At 43.4% G+C, this 26,319-nt stretch overlaps 1 protein-coding gene across 1 annotated transcript in view; it reads left to right on the top strand.

Annotated features, from left to right (window-relative positions):
- LOC124795755 (synaptic vesicle membrane protein VAT-1 homolog) overlaps nucleotides 1-26,319 on the top strand; it is an 84,678-nt gene that overhangs the window by 28,032 nt on the left and 30,327 nt on the right. The window contains exon 2 of the mRNA XM_047259837.1: nucleotides 23,389-23,725. Within this exon, the coding sequence (XP_047115793.1) occupies nucleotides 23,389-23,725 (337 nt within the window). The remainder of the gene's footprint in view (nucleotides 1-23,388; nucleotides 23,726-26,319) is intronic.

Raw genomic sequence — 26,319 nt, 5'->3', positions numbered from 1 at the left:
AGCCTCCGTGTGCTGTACACCTTCCATCCCATAGTGCAACGTGTCCATGAAAACTGTCACTTGCTCATTCTTGATGGAGCCACTGTGATGTTTATGTGGGTTCCTCGTCATGTTGGTCTGACGGGAAAAGAAGCCGCTGACGCTGCTGCCAAGGCTACAGTCCTCGTACCTCGGCCCGCTAGTTCTTCCATTTCTTCTTGTGACCTCCGTGTTTCCGTCTGTCAGCAGGTGCTGTCTCTTTGGCATCACCACTTCAGGGGAATTAAGCCTTTCCCAGCGGCTTTGGACGACCTCCTCTCGGCCCTCTAACCGCAAGATCATCTTGCGTATTGGGCACTGTGTTTCTAGCAATCGCCATTCGGCAAATGATTTTTATTCCAGTCTTTGACCACAATAAAAAGATCCTTCTACGATGACCGGTTTCAATCAGTAATGATCATCTTCAGATTAATTCTACACCATGTCCTGATGTTATAAAGTCGTTAAGGGATCGTCAAAACATATAAATACACTCAGCAAAGCATCGTCACGTAGAACTAAAATATGGTATCAAATAGGCCACATCGTCCAGTCACTTTGCAGCTGGCGTTACTGTACAGAACATACTGAAGTCATTACTAACTGAAAACGGTCATCGTTGAAGGACTTTATGTTGTGATCAAAGACTGAAGTAAAAAACATTTGACATTTTTGTGCAACAAATTCACTCAACTAGCGACTGGCACTCTTCCAAAATTCTGATCGTTTGAACATCCGTTCATGGGTTTTACAAAATTACTGCCTAAGTGTTCGACGAAATGATAAGTTACTCCCATATGCTTGTTATTTAGCTAGCACCCACATGAATGTAACTGCCTGATAATAAGTTTCCTATAATTTTCTTAATTTCCAGATGGAGAAATCAGAATCGACCCGTTTGGTTCGGTCTGTGACGTTAAGTGGATGCACAGTACAGGTAAGAACCACAGGCAGGTATGACTTACTTTCGGATATTCTGAGGTTAAAGCATTCTCAGAGATAACTGCTTATACAGGTTATGGTTGCTAATAGTCAATTGTGCCATAGCTAAAACTTCACTGGGGTAAAGATGAATCATTATTGTGATAAAATATTTAAGTTTTGTTTTTTTTAACTAAGACTCATTTTAATAAATCACCGCTCACTAATCGTGATGCAAGCTTATCCCAAAACCTGGTGCCATAAGAACAGTCTTTCTGTACGAGCCACGCTGTACCAGCCATGTCTGATGAATTTGTGGAACAGGGTGGGAGTCGGAGACCGCCTGGATCTTCCAGTCAGTCACGAGCACAAACGGTTTCTCTCTATGTACAGGCCTGGGCCAGTCCTGTTGTCATTTACAGCCTCGCTATGATCGCAGACAAAGAGATAGGTACATGAAACGTATTCGCAGTTGCGACTGTGGTCAACCATGAGTTATATAATGGAATGACAATGAAAATGTGAAATTAGTGACTGACTGAGGATGCATACTACTCAGGCTACAATAAAGTGCGTGGTTGAGTGTATTTTCTACTGCTACAAATAATCCCCCTCCTTTTTCCATTCGCAAATGGAAATATGAGAGAAACGAAAGGGCCCAACTTACTAAACAGAGTGTCACGTGTTGAACCAAACGATGCCCATTGTCTGCGCACTTTCATGCTGTCGTCATTCCAAAGATTGGAGTAGACAAAATTTCCTAGAATCTTCCAAATAAACCGAAGTCCACGATTCGTATTGTCTACTACTGTTCCTAGTTACTCGTTCAATTTCATAACGCCTTGCAACGCTACAAACTAGATATTTTATCGATATGACTGTCACAGGCAGTACATCATTCGGTTGTTTTCAAATTTGAAGATTGTTTTTCCTACTCATTCGCATTAACTTATACACACATCAAAAAAAGTTTTGCATCACCCCGGTTCCCAGAACTACTGAAGATAGACGTTGACTATGGACACTGTATCACAGGCACAGTCCCTTTGACTGTTTAGATGTCACTAAACCGTCCCAAAGATATAAACTACCATGCATGAGCAGCGCCTATTAGACGAAGGGGATTCGTCATCCGATCAGTTCGTTATTCCACCAGGGAGGAGGTAACACGGCTCGTGTTGTCTGTAGTTCAACCATGCCTAGACGGTCAATACCGCGGATCCATCGCGTCCTCTTTGTTACTTTGTGCCACGAAGGGCTCTCAACATGGGAAGTGTCCAGACGTCTCGGAGTGAACCAAAACGATGTTCTTCGGTCACGGAGGAGATACAGAGAGACAGAAACTGTCGATGACATGCCTCGCTCAGGCCGCCCAAGGTCTGCTACTGCAGTAGATGACCGCTACCTACGGATTATAGTTCGGAGGAACCCTGACAGCATAGCCGCCATGTCGATTAATGCTTTTCGTGCAGCCACAGGATGTCGTGTTACGACTCAAACTGTGCGCAATAGGCTGCATGATGTGCAACTTCACTCCCGACGTCGATGGCGAGGTCCGTCTTTGCAACCACGACACCGTTCAGCGCTGTAGAAATGGGCCCAACAACATGCTGAATCGACCGCTCAGGATTGGCATCTTCACCGCTGAGTGTCGCATATGCTTTCAACCAGACAACCGTCGGATAAGTGTTTCAAGGCAACCCGGTCCGGCTGAACGCGTTAGACACTCTGTCCAGAGAGTGCAGCAAGGTGGAGGTTCCCTACTGTTTTGGGGTGGCATTATGTGGGGCCGATATAAGCCGCTTGTGCTCATGGAAGTAGCCGTAACGGTTGTACGATATGTGAATGCCATCCTCCGACCGATAGTGCAACCATATCGGCAGCATATTGGCGAGGCATCCGTCTTCGGGGACAATAATTCGCGCCCCGATTGTGCACATCGTGTGAATGACTTCCTTCAGTATAACGACATAGCTCGACTAGAGTGGCCAGAATGTTATCCAGACATGAGCCCTGTCGCACATGCCTGGGATAGGTTTAAAAGGGCTGTTTATGGACTTCGTGATCCACCAACTACTCTGAGGGATCCACGCCAAATCGACAGTGCTTTAATGAACTTGTGGTTAGTATGCCACGACGAATACAGGCATACATCAATGCAAGAGGATGTGCTACTGGGTATTAGAGGTACGGCTGTGTACAGCAATGTGGACCACCACCTCAGAAGATCTCGCTCTATGGTGGTACAACATGCAATGTGTTGTCTTCATGAGCAATAAAAAGGACTGAAATGATGTGTATGTTGATCTCTATTCCAATTATCTGCACAGGTTCCGGAACTCTCAGAACCGAGATGATGCAGAACATTTTTTGGTGTGTGTATTTTTCTACACTTAGAGGAAGCTGCCATTCATCATAACAAATAGAAATTGTCATCAAATTACAGTCACTCAATGACGGTACTTTCTCGTATATTGCAGTGTCATCACTTTGTCAGATGATTTATGTTTATAGATGACACGAGCGGTCCTATAACATTACCCTCTGGCACTCCTGACCACATTCTGCTCTCTGAAAAACACTCGCCGTCCAGGGACAACGTACTCAGTGCTGTTGTTAACGAAGTCTGCTACCCGACTCACGTATCTGGGAACCAATTCCTTACCCTCGGACTTTCGTTGACAGTATGCAATAGGGCGCCGCGTCGAACGCTTTCCGCAAATCTAGAAATATGGTTCGTCCGATGTGTGGAAAAAGGACGAACTGAATTTAGCACGAGCGACGCCTTCTGAAGGATACTGGTTTGTAATTTTTGGGGTCGGTTCTTCTACCCTTCTTATACACAGGAGTCACATGCACTTTTTCGAATCGGTGGGATTACGCGTTCGGCTAGTGATTCACGATAAATGTAAGCTGAGGTGCAAGTGCCGTAGAATAATACCTGTAAAACCGAGCTGCGATTACAATCGGACTTAGAATCTTTTTTTTCTTTTTTTTCATCTGTTGCTTGTCAGTAGCAGAGGTACATATTCGTGAGTCCGTCATAAAGGAATACGACTGATAAACGAGGGTAAAAGTGTACCACCGTCGTTGTGAATGATTTTTTAAAAGCGAAATTTGAGACTTCAGCTTTCCTTTTGGTGCCAAACCAGACTGGTCCACGAGTAATTGGACAGCAGCCTTCGAGGGACCAAAGTTTTCTCGGTGGAAGCTGAACTTCATGTTGGGTTCTCCCGTCCTTAATCCAGTTACTCGGAACCAACTTCTCCTGAGCACGATATATTATCAATTTAAACCTTGCCCATAATTCCTGTACTTTCTTTTTGAGTCATAAGTGTTCTGACTGGTTTGATGCGGTTCACCACGAATCGTCTCCTGCGCGGACCTCTTCACCTCAGAGTAGCACTTGTAACCTACGTCCTCAATTACCTGCTGGATGTATTCAAACCTCTCTCTTCCTCTACAGTTCCCACTAATACCACGGAGGTCATTCGCTGATGTCGTAATAGATGTCCTATTATCCTGTCCCTTCTCCTTGTCAGTGTTTTGTACATATTGCTTTCCTCTCCGATTCTACGCAGAACCTTCTCATTCCTTACCTTATCAGCCCACCTAGTTTTCAACAATCGTCTGTAGCAACACATCTCAAATGCTTCGATTCTCTTCTGTTCCGGTTTTCCCACGGTCAATGTTTCACTACCATACAGTGCTGCGCTCCAAACGAACATTCTCAAAAATTTCTCAAATTAAGGCCTCTGTTAGATATTAACAGACTTCTCTTCGCCAGGAATGCCATTTTTACCATTGCTAGTCTGCTTTCGATGTCCTCCTTGCTCCGTCTGTCATTCCTTATTTTGCTGCCCAGGTAATGGCATTCTATGAATGTGTGGTGCGTGTTCTTTCGGAAATGTCCGAAAGAATAGACACCACGCAGAATTCGCAGCTGTTATACATTATATGTGAATTGAAGCTAAAGAGGAGAAGAACGGAATGAGGAGGGCTCACTGCTGTCAGCTGCACTGGGAAATTACGCGGAATCGGTGGCGGCGAGTGAAAATGTGCACCGGACTGGCATTCGTACCCGGGATGTCCTGCTTACTAAGGCAGGTGCGGTAAACACCGCGCCATTTGGGACCCAGTGTTATCGCAACTGGATGGACTATCTCGGTTCGCCTCACAGCCGCTCCACCTACCTATCCGCAGCCCCGGTCCATTTCCTCCATATTCGCTCTTCCAAGATTCCCACAGGAGGTGGGACGTATTTGTGCATCCGCACTGAACAAGGTGGATTCGTTGCCCAGCTAGGCTTATCAAATTATATAAGTGTTTAGAGTCTGTTCATTCGGAGGTGTCCAAAGCGGAAATCACCGTAAGTAAGAAGCAACATATTGTTAACAGTTTTCGATCTTGAAAAAACAAATCAAATTACACACATCTTTACTTACAGCCCACTGATGATGCTTTCCCTCAATAAAACGAAACGTGTCTGGTGAAAAAAAACACTCATTCTCTTGTGGTTTTCAACGACAGAACGAAAATACCCTCAGGAACTGTAAAGCAGCTACGGACATTATGGCCCCACAAATGAAGAGCTTTATGTTCGTTTATTCTGTGACATTTCTCAGTGCCTCGTTTTCGAATTCTTCCACAAATAAGTTTGCTACAACCGGACTCAGCAAGGACACACCATCCACATACTAAACGAGCAGCGATAGAAATACATCGTTTGTTGCAATATGCTTGTGACAACAGTACATTTTCAGGCGGACAAACTTTCGAAATTCAAGTAGTTACGATTTTCAACAACAGATGGCGCTGCAAGTGATGTGAAAGATATAGAAGACAACGCAGTCTGTGGGTGCGCCATTCTGTACGTCGTCTTTCTGCTGTAAGCGTGTGCTGTTCACAACATGCAAGTATGCTGTGGACAACATGGTTCCTTAGAACAGAGGATTTTTCTGGTGTTGGAATTCCACCGCCTAGAACACAGTGTTGTTGCAACAAGACGAAGTTTTCAACGGAGGTTTAATGTAACCAAAGGACCGAAAAGCGATACAATAAAGGATCTGTTTGAAAAATTTCAACGGACTGGGAACGTGACTGATGAACGTGCTGGAAAGGTAGGGCGACCGCGTATGGCAACCACAGAGGGCAACGCGCAGCTAGTGCAGCAGGTGATCCAACAGCGGCCTCGGGTTTCCGTTCGCAGTGTTGCAGCTGCGGTCCAAATGACGCCAACGTCCACGTATCGTCTCATGCGCCAGAGTTTACACCTCTATCCATACAAAATTCAAACACGGCAACCCCTCAGCGCCGCTACCATTGCTGCACGAGAGACATTCGCTAACGATATAGTGCACAGGATTGATGACGGCGATATGCATGTGGGCAGCATTTGGTTTACTGATGAAGCTTATTTTCACCTGGACGGCTTCGTCAATAAACAGAACTGGCGCATATGGGAAACCGAAAAGCCCCATGTTGCAGTCCCATCGTCCCTGCATCCTCAAAAAGTACTGGTCTGAGCCGCCATTTCTTCCAAAGGAATCATTGGCCCATTTTTCAGATCCGAAACGATTACTGCATCTCGCTATCTGGACATTCTTCGTGAATTTGTGGCGGTACAAACTGCCTTAGACGACACTGCGAACACCTCGTGGTTTATGCAAGATGGTGCCCAGCCACATCGCACGGCCGACGTCTTTAATTTCCTGAATGAATATTTCGATGATCGTGTGATTGCTTTGGGCTATCCGAAACATACAGGAGGCGGCGTGGATTGGCCTCCCTATTCGCTAGACATGAACCCCTGTGACTTCTTTCTGTGGGGACACGTGAAAGACCAGGTGTACCGCCAGAATCCAGAAACAACAGCTGAAGCAGTACATCTCATCTGCATGTAAAGCCATTCCGCCAGACACGTTGTCAAAGGTTTCGGGTAATTTCATTCAGAGACTACGCCATATTATTGCTACGCATTGTGGATATGTGGAAAATATCGTACTATAGTGTTTCCCAGACCGCAGCGCCATCTGTTGTTGACAATTGTAACTACTGTAATTTCGAAAGTTTGTCTGCCTGAAAATGTACTTTTGTCCCAAGCATATTGCAACAAACGGTGTATTTCTATCGCTGCTCGTTTAGTTTTTATTGCCGTTTCAAATATACCGGTCATTTTTGAAACACCCTGTATAAGTCCACAAATTTTCTCCTGTTGGATCGCCGTGGTGTTAAGTCTACTACTATCACATGCTTGATGTGAGAGTCCGATCGGCGTAAGTGCGGTCGTAATAGAGTTGTCAAGGACACCGCAGTTGCATAAGTGGGTGCACCAATGGCACTTAGCGGAACGTCTCCTTCGTGAATTTTTGACGACGCATATGCCTCGGCGGTAGCGCAGCTGAACGGAACAGACTTCTGCGTGTTCAAATCGAATGAAGAGTTTTTATGAAATTGTTACAGTTCCGAGGACTTCATCGGTAAGGTCTTTGTTCAGATTTTTAGATGTTTGCTGATGTAATAAGTACGTGTTCTTAGTACCACAGTCGACCACTTCCATTACTACTGTTGCAGTGCCCTTGCCAGCGCGAAGTATAGCACCATCGTCGTCATAAAGGCATCACGTAGCGTTCATTCCACCCACACTTTTATTACCTTTTTGTAAAATTTCAGGTGTCTCCATCCGAACTAAAACAGGGCAATCCTTATAAACCTGAACTACTTAAATGGATCATAATTTCCATTCGAAAGTTCGTAGAGACGGGAAAGTTGTTTTACTCATCTCTGAGAGAATGAAAAGTACCAACCCTTGTTGGCAAGCTGATTGGAAGTCCGCGTCACGTAGGAAGGCGGCTCAATTTTCGACCGTTCTGCGCGTCCCCCTCTATTAGCCACTGCAGCCAATAAGATTCATTCTGTTCCGAGCGGCTAGTCGCGAGTTACAATTGCACAGCGAGAAACTCTCCTACGTGCTGCCGTACTTCGTGACAACCGAATTATTTATTCAACAATCGGTGCTTTTTTCCTCTTTGCAGCAATCTGGTTTTAAATGCGTATCTGCAAATGTTTTAATGCGCTTACAAAATTTCAGGTATTGGGAATAAACGTGAAGTGCTTCACAAGCAAGCGAGGGGGATTATCAACTGCATTTATAACTTTTTCAAATGTGAATTTCAAAACCAGAGTTCTGCTGTTGACATCTGAACAACACAACAACGAACTGCAGGAACGTGTGGAGTTGGCAAAAAAACTATAAAGGAAACTGTAAACAGAAATGTCAGAGTTGTAGGAAACTTATGAAAAATTGGTTTTGTGTCTCTTGGAAAGCATCGAAAATGCAAGATACCTGTAATGCTAATGGATGGTTTTGACAACGACGTTTTAAAGCGGTCCGTGTGAATGCTGTATATCAGACATCAAAAAACTTGTTACAGTTACGCATGGCTTCAAAGGTCGCCCTTCGTCAATGTAAAGAATTTTAAGACACAGGTTTCAGATAGTATATTAAGAAGAGAGTTTTTAGTTGAAAGAAAGGACTTAGGTGCAGCACGAACCATCTCCCACATAAAGATGCACGATGTAAGAGAAGAACGTATTTAAACAGTGCGCCACCTTGTTGAAACATAGACGAAACAGTCATTCCAGGAAAACGCGCTGGAAAATGTATGATGATACTGGCGGTTTTAACTCTTTTGAAATGATCGCTGTGTGTTTCGTGAAGAGGTTCACTGAACAATTCTTGCCATACCTCGCTTCGAAGTCTGTCATTGTAATTACCGAATCAGTTATCATTCAGCTGTTGTAGAGATATTTTGCCCTGGCTTAAAAATAAAAATATTTCGCACAATACGAACCAGACTCTTATCGAACTCCTGCAGCTCGTTTATTAATATGGACAAACTTTACTCCCTTGCACGTGAATGTTGTCACACAGTCTTGCTGTCGCCCACATATTACTGTCGGTATAATCCCATGGAATTGATTTGGGAAAAAGGTCTTGAGGCGTAGCGCCTTCGCATCGCTCCTGTCACTTGGTTGGACGATATCGTTATAGGCATGAGTCATCGACAGATGTCACCAGCTGACATGGACATGAGTTACAGAACTGCACGTAGTTGTACTAGTAGGCAGCAGAGGTCAGCAGTTGATGGAGAGTGCTAGCAGTCGTAGTCAAAACAATGTTGTAAAGTTATGTTTGACTAATATTTAATGTATTTGCATAATTATAATTGTTTTATATGTGTAGTAACAAGCAGTGTGAGTGCTGTATGAGTGAAGAAGAACAGAAGTAAATGAAAATTGTTTTGTTTATTCACGAAGTACCAGTTAAACTACACAGGGATTTACTATAATTGTGCAGTCAGTTTATGGTACTAATGAATCGTGAGTAGAACACAAACTAATCGGTAATTTCAGAAGGAGTAATTTTATATTTGATACTTCCCTAAATTTATTTATTTAGCAATTGCCATAGAAAGAAATGTTTTATTATGATTGGTCATTGAAGTAAAGCGCAGGTTAGCGCGGGATAATACTGCAACCTAATTTGCTGTTTGTGATATCAGCCAATAAGAAAAATGCAAGCTCGCGCCAATCTATGCTGGAAAAAAGCCTTTGGTGTGATCTAAGTAAGTCAGGGCTGAGGGTTCGAACTAGTAACATCTCACTGAAAGCAGCTCCGACGAAAGTACTGTAAAACCGCGGAAAAATGCTAATTACGAGTTCGCGAAGTGGTACAATGCGTATTTAAGTGAACGGTATAGTGGAAGTCGTGTGGAATTTCGGACGGAATATCAAAATTATTGCTTTTGACTGTTAGTTATAACCACGTGGCGTGTTGTGCGGTCTAAGACTGGAACAGGTATTACGTGTAGAGCGGAGGGCACAACATTTGGGCGACCATTTTCATAACTAAACGGTCTAGTGAAGTCTATTAACTTCGGTAACGGGTGTAAATACCATCAACTGGCTACGTGTGTGATTGTGGTGTGCGTGGGAGCTTTACATTGTGTAGACACTTAGTACGGACTTGGCAGTACTAACTGTGATCTTTATCGTAAAATTACACCTCAAAATTTACATTGCCAAGTTAAAACTTCTATTTCAGTACTAGCCACATCTCGTTTACCGGACAATTCTATGTATGTTGCGACCTGCAGTAGACATTAGTGGTCTAGTATTTTCTACTACAGCTTTTAGCTAGACAAATGAACATTGCTGGACACGGGCAGGGCAGATAAAAAGAAATGTGCCGCGCCGCAGTCTAAGGCCATGAGTGAGGAAAAACATTATTCAGGCTAACTACACTGAATCGCTTGTGCATGAAGCAACAGACATAATCCCCCCTGCCCCCTTCACATTGGGCACATTGGGCACATTGGGCACATTGGGCACATTGGGCACATTGGGCACATTGGGCACATTGGGCACATTGGGCACATTGGGCACATTGGGCACATTGGGCACATTGGGCACATTGGGCACATTGGGCACATTGGGCACATTGGGCACATTGGGCACATTGGGCACATTGGGCACATTGGGCACATTGGGCACATTGGGCACATTGGGCACATTGGGCACATTGGGCACATTGGGCACATTGGGCACATTGGGCACATTGGGCACATTGGGCACATTGGGCACATTGGGCACATTGGGCACATTGGGCACATTGGGCACATTGGGCACATTGGGCACATTCTGTGCAGCACACTGAGAAGACTATAGAGAGGTGAAGATTGGTATAGGTCCTGAGCCTATTATCATAAACATAGTCAGATGGTTCGGACTCACTCAGATAGCAGTGAGGATGGTACAACGATGTAAATTTTGGAACAAAGTAAAGTAATAATAGTTCTTAGTTTTAAAGACCCATGGTTTAGGAAATGGTTGTCAACATTTCAGTCACACTCGTAGTATTCGAGAACTTCCTAGCCTTTATTGATTAGGAATTTGTGTCCCATATTATTCAACATGAATCGAACAGCCAAAACATTACGACCACTGCCCACTGCCAGGTGACAGTGCGGGCATGTGACGCAGTGACAGCAGCATGTAAGCGGAGACGACGCGGACGGGGATCGCCCTAGGGAAGATATGGGCTGCAAATAGTTAAATCCATTGAGATAAGTGACTTTGACAAAGAGCAGATTATTATTAAGCAGAACCTGTTAAAGGAGTATGTCGAAAATGGCGAAGCTGGTCGAATGTTCAAGTGCTACTGTCGTGAGCATCTACGGAAAGAGGTAAGACAATGACACTACCAATAGACGCCAAATTATTGGATGTCCGCGACTCTTCATAGAATACAGGGCTGTGTAAAGTAGGGCAGATGGTGATCTCTGGCATCTCTGCTGAAAGAGCACAATGCTAGTGCACACAACTGTTTCGGAGCACATCGCAGCAGATCACCAGTACATGTTCACACGTTGACCCAACATCGTCAGTTAAGATTGCAGTGGGCACGGGACCATCGGAATCAGACCATCAATCAATAGAAATGTGTTAGCTCTTAGAGTGAACGACATTTTTGCTACACAAGGTCGATTGTCGTCTCCACAAAAGCCGCCAGAGGCGAATGGCAGCTTGAACCTTGCACTTCGAGGAAATTGTACTTGGCGCCTTCACAAAGCTGTGTCAGTTGTTCTCGCCTTCCGACGTCACGTAGAATAAAGCTTTACAATAGTCTTTTACATTAGTCTCTTCTACCAACAATTCTTTTTTCTGCAGACTGAGTATACTTAGAGACACACACACACACACACACACACACACACACACACACACACACACACACACGCCTTATATAAATTTGCAAATATTGTGTGAAGCAGCAGCAGTTGTCAAGCAAATGTGATTCTGGTTGGTGTTTAAAGTTAATTTTGCTGTTTATTACGTTTTTATTTAAGACACAATCCAAATCGCAAAAGCTGACAATTATAGCAAGCAGTTTCAATTACCTTCTCGTTAGGCAATAGTCACTTCGAGGAAATTGTACTTGGCGCCTTCACAAAGCTGTGTCAGTTGTTCTCGCCTTCCGACGTCGCGTAGAATAAAGCTATGGAGCAGTGGACGCAACGTCGTCAAGATCTGAAGTAAGACTTCTCTCATGACGACTGAAAGAAATGAATTTTAAAATTTATTATTCCCGTGACAGATGTGAATGTAGAATACGATGGTTCATCATGGGCGAAGGTACCTGAGTATTGTTCGCAGCAACACAGTTCGGGAACGTGGACTTTGACAGCCCTCTGCTGTCACGCACACGCAGTTCCCATCCCTTCCATTCTTCCTTGCCGCTCCACCTCTATTCGCGGAAGCGCCGTCCAATGTGACGCGGACAACCCTCGTCGTTGGCGGTTTGTGAAGTCTGAGTGTGTAGTTAGGGCTGCGTGAAAGTCGCGAGGAAACGGATTCGTTAGCAGTCTTTAGCTGTCAGAAACATGCAGTACACTCTTCGAGAGCGGCTTTTTAATGCGAAAGCATATTGAGACACTCAGCGGATACGACACAATGGGCACTCCGGAGAGAATCACTGTGTGCGATGTTCCAACAAAGACAACAATTTTTTTCGAATGTGAGGAAGTTGGAGACAACTGGTGCACCAAACAGTGGCAGTGGTAAACAGACTATCAATGAGTCCAGAGATTATTGATAATGTTCGAAGAGCTTGCATAACTCTCTAAGGAAATAGTTGCGTCGATTGAGCAAGGAGACAGGCATTTCATATGACACATATGAGAGAGCTATGATAAATAGACATTGCCACCTTAATAGTGCACATGATGCAAACAATGCAAGAGACAGATAACGAAATAAGAATGCGTTACTCTCGACGGTTTCAGGGTTTCTTACTCAACATCCAGACGTTCTCTCCATAACCTCTATTATAGATGAGATATGGTTCCGTATGTCAGATTACATCGACACGCAAATCAGCGGATACTGAGCTGATGTAAATCCCCGTATCATCTGCGAAACACAACGACATAACGCAAAGGTTGGAGTGTGATGCGCGGCGTCACCTTTCAGGATTGTTGGCTCCATACAGTGAAACAAATACAGTTGTTCATCAATGCTGGTGGAGGGCACTTCCAGCATTCGCTGTGAGGACTATGTATGTATGTATGTACATCTATATATATACGCACCAAGCAGTGTGTGGTGGAGGGTATTATTCGCGCCAGTCATACTCTTTCCCCACCCCACCCCACCTCCCGTCTGTTCCACTCGCAGATCGCGCGAGGGAAAAAAAAAACTGAACACCTCAGTATGAGCTCTAATTTCCCTTATCATTGAATAGTGTTCATTGCGCGATTTTGAAAGTTCGTGGTAGTAATATATGCTCTACATCCTCGGCGAAGATCGGATTTTGGAACTTAGTGAGCAGCCCCTTCTGTTTAGCGCGCCATCTATATGCAAGTGTGTCCCACTTAAAACTTTCTATGAGATTTGTAACGCTCTCGCGATGGCTAAATGTACAAGTCACGAATCTTGCCGCTCTTCTTTGGACCTTCTCAATCGCTTGAATCAGATCCAGCTGGTAAGGGTCCCAAACAGACGAACAGTACTCTAATACTGAACAAACTAAAGTATTGTAAGCAATTTCTTTTGTTGGACTGCATTGCTTCAGCATTCTGCAAATAAACCGCAATCTAGAGTTCGCCTTACCCGTTTCTTGTGTAATCTGATCGTTCCATTTGAGATCATTTCGAACAGTCACACCCAGATACTTGACGGATTTGCTGCTTCCAAAGACTGGGCATTTATTTTGCACTCTTACATTAATGGGGATTTTCGCTTTGGTATACACAGTAGGTTACACTTACAAATATTGAGAGATAACTGCCAGTCATTACACAACGCATTTATTTTCTGCAAATCCTCATTGATTTGTTCACAACTTTCGTGTGATAATACTTTCTTGTAGACAAAAGCATCATCGGCAGTCTAACGCCGCCGTCAATACCATCAACCAGATCGTTTATGTAAATTGTAAAAAGCAGCGGACCTATTACGCTGCCCTGGGGCACACCTGATGTTACGCTTGTTTCTCTTGAAGTCTCCCCATTGACGACGACGTACTGCTCTCTGTCTGTTAGAAAACTTTCTATCCAACCGCATATGTCATTGGATAGATAGTAAGCGCGCACTTTTTGCAGCAAGCGACTGTGCGTAACTGAGTCGAACGCCTTTCGAAAGTCGAGGAATATGACATCAACCTGGGAACCGGTATCTAGAGCCTGTTGTATGTCATGCACAAAGAGGGCCAGCTGTGTCTCGCATGACCGCTGTTTCCTAAAACCGTGCTGGTTTCCGCAGATGAGCTCCTCTGAGTCTAGAAAGGTCATTACGTCCTGAGCATAAAATGTTCCATAATTCTAAAACAAATTGATGTTAGTGAAATTGGCCGGTAGTTTTATAAATTGCTATGACCTGGGCCTTCTTCCAGTCCCGTGGAACTTTCCGCTGTTCCAGTGGTCTGACAGTTGATGGATAAGAATGGTTCTATATTTGTACATAGTCAACATAAAATCTTACGGGGATACCGTATGGGCCAGGTACCTCCCTGGCGTCTAAGGATCTTAACTGTTTTACAATCCCAGGTACTCCAAACAATATATCAGCCATCCTTGCGTTTATTCGATAGTTTAATGGGGAAATGGTGCTGCAGTCCTCTACCGTATACGAGTTTTTCAAAAGTTAGGTTTAGAATTTCGGTCTTCTGTTTATCATCTGTTACATTACCCGTACTGTCAGCAGGAGAAGGTACTGAATTATTTGTAGCGTTCATACATTTTACGTAGGACCAAAATTTTTGGGGTCATTTTTAGAATCTGTAGATAAAATATTGCTTTCAGATTCGTTAAAAGAATCTGTCATTGACCTTTTGGCAGCTGGTTTCATTTCGCATAATTTGTTTGTTAGTATTATCCTGTCCCAAATCTGCATATGAGTCAGATTATTGGTTTAAACGTTATGGCCCATTATAATAGTTCAGGTTTATATGGCTAGCACTGTTCTCTTTCACTTACATACTGATTTCTTCACCTATCAATACGTCCGTACTATGAAAGCCTGCTTCGAACACAGGCTAAAATTTCCTCCGTAGGCTCAACAAGTTAACGGCAAAATTCCTGTCACTGGCAAGCAACGACCTATCGTCATCATACCGGGTGATCAAGAAGTCAGTATAAATTTGAAAACTGAATAAATCACGGAATAATGTAGATAGAGAGGTACAAATTGACACACATGCTTGGAATAACATGGGGTTTTGTTAGAACCGAAGATTACAAACGTTCAAAAATTTCCGACAGATGGCAATTTATCTGATCAGAATACCAATAATTATTATAACAAAGTAAGACAAAACAAAGATTATGTTCTTTACAGGAAATGCTCAATATGTCCACCATGTAGTCGACGAATAATGTTGTGAACAGCACTGTAAAGCATGTCCGGAGTTATGGTGAAGCATTGGCGTCGGATGTCGTCTTTCAGACTGCCTAGAGATGTCGGACGATCACGATACACTTGAGACTTCAGGTAACCCCAAAGCCAATAATCACATGGACTGAGGTCTGGGGACCTGGGAGGCCAAGCATGACGAAAGTGGCGGCTGAGCACACGATCATCACTAAACGACGCGCGCAAGAGATCTTTCACGCGTCTAGCAATATGGGGTGGAGCGCCATCCTGCATAAACATCGTATGTTCCAGCAGGTGTTTATCAGCCAGGCTGGGGATGATGAGATTCTGTAACATGATTTTCATGCGCAGTCACTGACGTTTTGCTGTCCAGCGCCATCTGTCGGACATTTTGTGAACTTTGTTTCTTTTTTGGTTCTAATAAAACCCCATGTCATTCCAAGCACGTGTCAATTTTTACCTCTCTATCTACGTTATTTCGTGGTTTATTAAGTTTTCAAATTTAGACTGACTCTTTGATCACCCGGTATAATTAATATTCCGATAAAGCCGTAACGGTGCGCGAAACGGCTAAGTACTGTGTCGTCTGATCACACTGGAAATTACCAATATACGCTTCCCTTATAACACTATGCAACAGTCTATCAATTTTATCCCTGTCATCAACACACAATTTATTAGTGGGTAGCAATCTGAAACAGACTACTTAATGCTGTGGCTGCCAAGTTCTGACGGGTGCGCAGAACGCGCTTTCGTGCTAACACCGCCTCCGTCTATTTGAAAATCGGCGGCACCTTAGCAGAGTCGAGTAGCCCAGAAACTTCGGAATAACGACTGCTCTGCAACGACACGTAGGTGTGAGGGGAGAGCACACAAAAGCTTCCTCTGGAGGTCTTCCAGCGTCGCTCAGCTCTTGACGTCTTCTCCTCGCAGAGGCGTATAATCGTAAAATGTAAACTTTCGCGGATGGAAATGTCAAACTTATTAAAAGTTTTTGAAAACGTGTGATAGTACACCTCCGCGCAGTCAGTAGTGAGACACCAGACGTTCACAGAAGCTGCAAAACCCCCCTTCAACTGGTTCTCTACAGACAAGGACGGAACGTTCCATTCGGCCACGGCAAATTTTAATAAGCGTGACATTTCCGGCCGCCAAAATTCACATTTTACAACTTGTATTACAGTAGATTGTTCTTGCATGTTCTAGACCACTAGACCACCCACTAGTGCAATACCGCAATTTCTGACTAATTCAAACGGTTTTTTAAATTCAGTCTATTTAAATCATTCCAACCGATTTCTAAGCTTCAGCTCAATATCTCGATTTTTGAATAACACTACCGATTTTAGCAATTTACCTAATTTCTTCCTTAACCAACCGATTTCTAAGTCCTTTATTTTCTTATAAAAGGTGAACGTAAAAAAAATGTGCACCCCATTCTATAAAAGGTGAACATAAGAAAGAAAATAAATAAAATGAATCAGTTAACGAAGGTAAATTATTTAAAATATTTATAAAATTTAATGGGAATTCACATAGAAAATTCTATATCATGAAATTCATTATTTTTATTTTTAAGTTTATTCATTTCTTTATATTTCAGTTTCTTTTGCCTTTCTCCAGTTATTTAAAAACCCCCAACCATCAATTGATTTAGAATATCTATTTGGTAAAGGAATTTTAAAATCATTATTAAGCTCCATAAAAACTTTTTCTCCAAATCTAGTATTTAAATATTCACAGCCACTAACATCATATAAAACATTTATCTCTAGCTCACTATTTTTTAATCTCTTATGAGACACATCATTGAGCTTCTTGATTAGAATCTCCATTTATATAGAAAAAATTGTTTATATATATAATTTTATTAGACCTTTAAGTTACCTCAACTGTGAAGATTTCATGTTTCTCACTTCAAATCAAATCATTTCTTCTGTACTGTTCTCTATTGTTAAACAAATAGTCTTTGTAATCTTGTAAACTTATTCTGTGTTTAACTACACATTTCTTAACTCCTTTTGATTTTTTCTCTATTTTGTTACCAACTTTATATGCATACATTTTTGCTCTTAATTTATCTTAAGATTTATTTCCATTGTCAATCGCAACATCAGATATTCCTTTCTGGTGCCCTTACCTTTCAGAAAGCAAAACGAAAACTAATAATCCCAATTTTCTTTCCCGTTCTTCAAATCAGATGCCTCTGAGCACTATGGGACTTAACATCTGAGGTCATCAGTCCCCTATAACTTAGAACTACTTTAACCTAACTAACCTAAGGACATCACACACTTCCATGCCCGAGGCAGGATTCGAAGCTGCGACCGTAGCAGTCGCGGGTTCCGGACTGAAGCGCCTAGAACCGCTCGGCCTTAGAGGCCATCTCCCGTTCTTCAGCACATTATTCTTATCAGAAACTTGGATGCATGAGCCTTTAACCTGATAGTGCGATACTTACCTGTTCTTGAGATGTTCTGCACTGTGCGGATGATATTTTTGAGAAAGTCCCACACGTTAAGTTGAATAGTCGCTCGGCTGCAACGTCACCAGTGATATCGGGAGTTTCGAAAGAGTGTTATCTCTGCCTTCTGCCTTATTCAGTTTGTCTTCCAAAGATCTGTTAAACTCTATACGCTCTATACGCGATCCCCTACGTTTCCCATGCCACCTCCTCTTTCTTCCTCAATCAATTCATCATTAAAGACCTTTCCGCGTAGAGGTCTTCAACCTATTTTACCTACCAGCTATCGCCTACGCACGTACCAGTGGGTTCTCATGCGCTCTTAATGTCGACACCGTAGGTTTATCTAGTGGCTAGCGTTACTACCTCTGGATCACGGGGTCTCTGGTAAGATTCCCGGCCGGGTTGGGGACTTTCTCTGTCCGGAGACTGTGTGTTTGTGTTTTCCTCATCATTTCATCATCGCTGTGTGTGTGTAAAAAAAAAAAAAAAAGGCTGAGTCAAAATTGGGACTTCGTACGGTCGCTGATGACCGCGCAGTTGAGCGCCCCACAAACCAAACATCATCAACGTAGCTTTAAATTTCACTGAAAGTTTTTTGAATTTTCTGTATACTGTTTCGGTCCTTGAACGACCATTTATTTTTCGATTACTTCGTGTTTTTCCTTTGGGCATTTCACCTTTGCTTCCATGCACTTATATTTACTTCATTCCTGAGTGGTTTACATTTCCATATTCCGGTCACTTCTCGAACATTGTTGACCTTGTTTCTTTCGTCCAGCATTCAAAGTTTTCTTCCTTTACGCAAGGATCTTTCGTAGTTAGTTTCTTTAACCAGTGTTTCTGTCCCACTGCTGTGATTGGCCCTTTCGGCGCTGTCCATTCCTTTCCAACTGAGCTGCGTAGCGTGGTATTCATTAGCGCATTATTTACAGCCTTGTAAAACTTCAATCGCGTCTCATCGTTCCTCAGTACGTCAGTATCCAACTTCTTAGTACACCGATCCCCCAGACGAATTTTTTTTAACATCAGTGTACTCTTCATCATTAGTGATTAGGGACAAAGGTCTATAACTACTGCTGGGTGCGTCTTACAATCCAATATCGGATCTCAAAATCTCTGTCTATAATGTAATCCAGTGGCAATCTTCCCACTTGCGACGCCTTTTCCAAATATACCTGCGCCTCTTGTGATTTTTGAATAGTGTACTCAGTTTTACTAACTGAAATGTACTGCAGAACTCTTTAGGTTTTTCTCCGCTCTCGTTCCCACTACCAATCAACCATAATGCTCCGTAACTTCCTTCTGTTCCTTGCCCAGTCTCCCTACATGTATGTATGTATGTATGTATGTATGTGATTGAACTGGGGACCTAGAAACGTCGTAGAGGCGTCGTCCCCGCCATAGCCCTCAGTGGTACACTACCCCACAACAGACAAAGCAGTCCACTTCACCCCACCGCCGCCCCACATCGAACCCAGGGTTATTGTGCGTTTCAGCCCCCAGTGGTACCCCCCCCCCCCCCCCGGAAGGTCTCACTAGACGAGTGTAACCTCAATATTTGCATGGTAGAGTAATTATGGTGTCTGCGCAGCAATCGCCGACATAGTGTAACTGAGGCGGAATAAGGGGAATCAGCCCGCATTCGCCGAGGCAGATGGAAAACCACCTTAAAAACCATCCTCAGGCTGGCCGGCACACTGGACCTCGACACTAATCCGCCGGCACGCTTTTACGCTCGGGAAGCGGTGCATAAACGGCAGAGTTATCCGAGCGGGCCTCCCAACATTATTCGGTTATCATCTAGTTTTGCATACTGAATTACTCGTTTAGTAACCTGATACATTATCTGTCGCCTCAACTTTTACTTGGAACTACGGCACGTGTACCTGAGCTATTGTTGTTGGCGTAAATTTATCGTAGACTCTGAGAACGAACCTATCATTGAACTGTTCGCTGTAACTGTCTATCTCTCTATCTCTCTATCTCTCTATCTCTCTATCTCTCTATCTCTCTATCTCTCTATCTCTCTATCTCTCTATCTCTCTATCTCTCTATCTCTCTATCTCTCTATCTCTCTATCTCTCTATCTCTCCCTCTCTCCCTCTCTCCCTCTCTCCCTCTCTCCCTCTCTCCCTCTCTCCCTCTCTCCCTCTCTCCCTCTCTCCCTCTCTCCCTCTCTCCCTCTCTCCCTCTCTCCCTCTCTCCCTCTCTCCCTCTCTCCCTCTCTCCCTCTCTCCCTCTCTCCCTCTCTCCCTCTCTCCCTCTCTCCCTCTCTCCCTCTCTCCCTCTCTCCCTCTCTCCCTCTCTCCCTCTCTCCCTCTCTCCCTCTCTCCCTCTCTCCCTCTCTCCCTCTCTCCCTCTCTCCCTCTCTCCCCCCCTCTCCCTCTCTCCCCCCCTCTCCCTCTCTCCCCCCTCTCCCTCTCTCCCCCCTCTCCCTCTCTCCCCCCCTCTCCCTCTCTCCCCCCCTCTCTCCCTCTCTCCCCCCCTCTCTCCCTCTCTCCCCCCCTCTCTCCCTCTCTCCCCCCCTCTCTCCCTCTCTCCCCCCCTCTCTCCCTCTCGCCCCCCCTCTCTCCCTCTCGCCCCCCCTCTCTCCCTCTCGCCCCCTCTCTCCTCTCGCCCCCTCTCCTCTCGCCCCCTCTCCTCTCGCCCCCTCTCCTCTCGCCCCCTGAGATAAGCTGTGTGTCACTTGTATAATTTATAAGCTTTTGTTGACTAATTATGTTAATTTGAGGTTAAGCAGCAGTGTTACATTTGAAGATCCGTTTCTTTGCTACTCTTGTTATGTGCTCCTATTACGCACCTTTTAAGTCCAATTTCAGGGTGCTTCGAAGAGGAGTTGATAGCGCATTGTTTGGTGGTCACGGACGAACACTGTTAGAATTCATTCACCATTTAATTCATCAGATGATAATTAATACGTCCTTGAGATCTTTCTTACCGCTCTTTCTCTCTCAAAACCCGGCCAGTGCTATTACGCAAACCGCGTAATATTCATATTGGCCATTGGCCTCCAAACATACTCGTCTACCAACGCACTCGCCTGTCAACTGTAACGATGGCGCAGAAAGGTAGAGTTCAGCTTAATTAGAAGACGGAGTAAAATTTCTCTGTGACATATTTCACCATGTCAATAGTATTGTCTACAGCAAAGCAAGAGACTTTCAGTAGTGTTCTCAACCAGTACTTATAAATGTCAAAGCTTTCTTACGTCAATTTTACTAGCAGAAATAAAGTCTATTAACATTCCATCTTAGTTAATTCTTATCCAATCTAAGAAATAATCATATAAAATACATTATTATTATTATTATTATTATTATTATTATTATTATTATTATTTATTTCTTGTCTCAGACGTTATGTCTGGTTAAAAATGGAAGGTGACGCGGACCTTGATCAAGCGTGACTTCCTTTTAACTTCACGGTATATGTTACATTGCATTTAGGAACTTTCGGGTAATTGAACATGTGTCAATAATTACAGATTTCTGAAGTTGTATATATAAGTTTGGATGTAGCTGTATTGCATTGATGTACTGGTGGATATTGTGTGGTATGACTCCTGTAGTTGATAGTATAATTGGTATAATGTCAACTTTATCCTGATGCCACATGTCCTTGACTTCCTCAGCCAGTTGGATGTATTTTTCAATTTTTTCTCCCGTTTTCTTTTGTATATTTGTTGTATTGGGTATGGATATTTCGATTAGTTGTGTTAATTTCTTCTTTTTATTGGTGAGTATGATGTCAGGTTTGTTATGTGGTGTTGTTTTATCTGTTATAATGGTTCTGTTCCAGTGTAATTTGAGCCGGCCGCGGTGGTCTAGCGGTTCTAGGCGCTCAGTCTGGAACCGCGCGACTGCTACGGTCGCAGGTTCGAATCCTGCCTCAGGCATGGATGTGTGTGATGTCCTTAGGTTAGGTAGGTTTAAGTAGTTCTTAAGTTCTAGGGGACTGATGACCACAGATGTTAAGTCCCATAGTGCTCAGAGCCATTTTGAACCAGTATAATTTGTATTCATCGTTCTCAAGTACATTTTGTGGTGCATACTTGTATGTGGGAACATGTTGTTTTATAAGTTTATGTTGTAAGGCAAGCTGTTGATGTATTATTTTTGTTACATTGTCATGTCTTCTGGGGTATTCCGTATTTGCTAGTATTGTACATCCACTTGTGATGTGATCTACTGTTTCTATTTGTTGTTTGCAAAGTCTGCGTTTACCTGTTGTGGTATTGGGATCTTTAATAATATGCTTGCTGTAATATCTGGTGTTTGTTTGATCCTGTACTGCAATCATGAATCCTTCGGTCTCACTGTATATATTGCCTTTTCTTAGCCATGTGTTGGATGCGTCTTGCTCGATGTGTGGCTGTGTTAGATGATACGGGTGCTTGTCATGTAGTATTTTCTTTTCCCAATTTACTTTCTTCGTATCTGTTGATGTTATGTGATCTAAAGGGTTGTAGAAGTGGTTATGAAATTGCAGTGGTGTAGCCGATGTATTTATATGAGTAATTGTGTATTTTGCTAGTTTCTGCTCGTTCTATAAAGAATTTTCTTAAATTGTCTACCTGTCCATAATGTAGGTTTTTTATGTCGATAAATCCCCTTCCTCCTTCCTTTCTGCTTAATGTGAATCTTTCAGTTGCTGAATGTATGTGATGTATTCTATATTTGTGGCATTGTGATCGTTTAAGTGTATTGAGTGCTTCTGGGTCCGTGTTAATCCATTTCACTACTCCAAATGAGTAGGTCAATATTGGTATAGCATAAGTATTTATAGCTTTTGTCTTGTTTCTTGCTGTCAATTCTGTTTTCAGTATTCTTGTTAGTCTTTGTCTATATTTTTCTTTTAGTTCTTCTTTAATATTTGTATTATCTATTCCTATTTTTTGTCTGTATCCTAGATATTTATAGGCACCTGTTTTTTCCATCGCTTCTATGCAGTCGCTGTGGTTATCCAATATGTAATCTTCTTGTTTAGTGTGTTTTCCCTTGACTATGCTATTTTTCTTACATTCGTCTGTTCCAAAAGCCATATTTGTATCATTGCTGAATACTTCTGTTATCTTTAGTAACTGGTTGAGTTGTTGATTTGTTATTATTATTAGTATTATTATTATTATTATATTTGAGAAACGCTACACAGTGATTTCCATTTCCTTCTGCATGTTTACGCACTTGACCGTTGCTGAATCTTCCGCCTTTTAGGAGCATTTTCCCATCTTAAGGAAATCCACTCCTCCGCCGTCTTTAGCAATGCCTCTGGCGGAGCGTGGGCTACTCCTTACGCTGATGGCTTTCATTAAAAATTTAAGCAGTGGCTGGATTGGAATCTAGGACCCAGGACGTTTTGATTATAAATTAAAGGCTCTCCTTTTATGTCGTCCTTACGTAGGGGCTGTTGAATCTTAGTGGAAATTTCCTCTATCTTTTCTGGGCGAAATTTCACTAACTGCAGTTTACAGGATATCCCTAGCTCTGCAGGTAAGGCAGCTGGCGCCAGTAGCACGGCGTAACACCTCTCTCCCCGGTCTGTAACTGTAGGTTGAGGACGCTCCGCTGCCGGTGGAGCTGCCAGAGGATCACGTGGAGGTGCGCGTCTCCCACTGTGGCCTCAACTTCACCGACAACTACCTGCGCCTGGGCATCATCCTCAACCTGGACTTTCACGTTCTCATGGGCAGCGAGTCTTCCGGGACCGTCACACGCGTCGGAAGACGGGTCAACGACGTCCAGGTAAAGCGTGCAGACAGTGGGAATGGGCATGACGGACGTCTTTACTCGATCTGTCGATTCAGTTCGAAAGCGATGGGCCTCATTAGGCAGCTCGGCTCGGAAGAGTCGGCATACAGCCACTTGCCGCAGAGATTCCCAAATAGAAGTAAGCATAAGTGCGCCCTACTCTGTGTTGCACCAGACGATCAACACAAAACTCTGTTAATGTTATACTTTCGTATTCATACTGTAGCTGCTGATTTAATGTTCATGCATGATGTTTAGATACCGTACCAGTCCTCTCCTTTGGGTACTGTGAGCTCATTTGTTGTTTAGTAACTAATCTATTCAACCTGACAAATTTATGGCTCACAGGGCTCCCGTCTTATATGTACGAGGGACATCAAATGAAAACCGAACACACACCACAACGGGACCATGGAATGATTACATTTGGAAGTAATCACCTGACGTGCTAAGACATTTGTCCCACTGTTAGACGAGATGCTCAGTTCCTCTTTTGTACAACGCTGTCTGTTGATGGCGGATTAATATGTGCACCCACTCTTGGTCTGATTGAAAGGGACGTCTATGCATGTCTTCCTTCAGGTCGCCAAATATGTGATCAATTGGTGAAAGATCGAGGCTATACAGAGAGTGTTGCGGTGTTTCCTAACCAAATCGCTGAAGCGTAGCATTCGTCCGATTGGCAGCGTGGGAGAGGGCTTTATCATGGAACAGAATGATTCCGTCTGACAGGGAAGCTAACAGTGGGTAACACCCGCATCTCCCCTGTCCAAGAAATGCAATGATGTTCACCCAAGCTCTGGTAAGGTTGTGATGACCACCTCATACTTGGAGGGGCTCTCTGCTTCTAGAGATCCTAAAGTGTGGTACCGCAAGCAGTGCTCAGCGCTATGAAGACACATTGTAGAAATTGTGACCATAGTCAGAACGCCCAGGGACGCTTTGGGACGGATTCATCACGTGGCACGACGACGCCCGTTCTCACTCTGCCAATTGGATTGGACAAAGGCTACAATTCAGCGAAACACTGCAACATCCTCTGTACAGTCCATATCTTTCACCGTGTGATTTTCACACCTTTGACGACCTGAAGGAAGACGTGCTAGATGTCAGTTCGTTGAACGAGGGAGTGCAAGAGTGTGGGCAGTCGAGGATCCGTCAGCAAACGAGCGCGTTCTACATAACAAGAATTGACCGTCTCGTCTCCCAGTGGGATAAATGTCTTAAGGTGTGTGATGATTACTTTCAGCCGGCCGCGGTGGCCAAGCGGTTCTAGGAGCTTCAGTCTGGAATCACGGTGCTGCTACGGTCGCAGGTTCGAATCCTGCCTTGGGCATGGATATGTGTGATGTCCTTAGGTTAGTTAGGTTTGAGTAGTTCTAAGTCTAGGGAACTGATGACCTCAGATGTTAAGTCCCATAGTGCTTAGCCATTTGAACCATTTTTCGATTACTTTCGAATGGAACCATTCCATGCCTCCGTCGTGGCCGATGTTCGGTTTCCATTTGACTACGCTTTCTAACTAGGCATTCTAGATACTTTGCGTCAGGATCATTAGGATAAGCATATTTTAAGTTAACATTATGTAAGGTACAATATTACATAACATTTGGAAATTATTACAGTGAAAAGTAAAAGAAAAATCACAAGCTTATATTCATTTATAAAAAGCATATAAAAATACGGGCAAGCTGATTTTAAACTATCCGTAATGGCGACAAGTTTTCAATCGAAACGTAATAAAATAAAACGAAGACAGGGGAAATGGCATGACTGATTAAGAAACGAAAAAAAGCTGCAAGAATAACTGGGAGAAGTTAGAGCAATAGCTGAATTGTTCCACGGAGGGAAATATGGCCTTAGATTAATTTTGGGGAAACGTCACGGACGTGACAGAAGAAATTGTTTTAGTTGCTTCTAAAGACCAACAAGGTATTTAATTGGGAGCAGAGTGGATGTTAGGTTGTTGCACAGTTGGACGGAGGAAGAGTTGGTGAAATGTTTTCTTTTACAGGTGGTTATAACTAGGGTACATGGGAAGTGAAACTTTCTTCCGATAGTATTAACATGATAGGTGCTTATATCTAAGATGGGAGGTAATGGGGTGCATGTACACAGAAAGGCGGATGTATCTGCAGTCTAGGATTCGTCTACATAACATCATGGCTTGCGGAATCTGAAGGCAGAGACGACGACGACGACGACGACGACGACGACGACGACGACGACTGGGTCGGTCGTCGATATGTTGTGCGCAAGACAAGATACGAACAGTTCCACAACTCTTCATCAATCGCCCTGATAAAACCTGACAGATCAAAGAAGCATGCACCTCTATACAGAATAAAAAAGGAAGAGGATAGAGAGAATAATCATTTGTGTGACAGATTACTAAATTAAAAATTCCACAGGCTACAATTCAATCGAAGAAATACCAGAACAGGTTTTCGTGTCTTACAGAATGAGTCAAGAGAATTTTTTAATACACTACTGGCCATTAAAATTGCTACACCAAGAAGAAATGCAGATCATAAACGGGTATTCATTGGACAAATATATCATACTATAACTGACATGTGATTACATTTTCACGAAATTTGGGTGCACAGATCCTGAGAAATCAGTACCTGGAACAACCACCTCTGGCCGTAATAATGGCCTCGATACGCTTGGACATTGAGTCAAACAGAGCTTGGATGGCGTGCACAGGTACAGCTTACCATGCAGCTTCAA

This window comes from Schistocerca piceifrons, chromosome 4, assembly GCF_021461385.2.
Source record: "Schistocerca piceifrons isolate TAMUIC-IGC-003096 chromosome 4, iqSchPice1.1, whole genome shotgun sequence".
Lineage (NCBI taxonomy): Eukaryota > Metazoa > Arthropoda > Insecta > Orthoptera > Acrididae > Schistocerca > Schistocerca piceifrons.
This window is presented reverse-complemented; position numbering and strand designations above follow the sequence as displayed.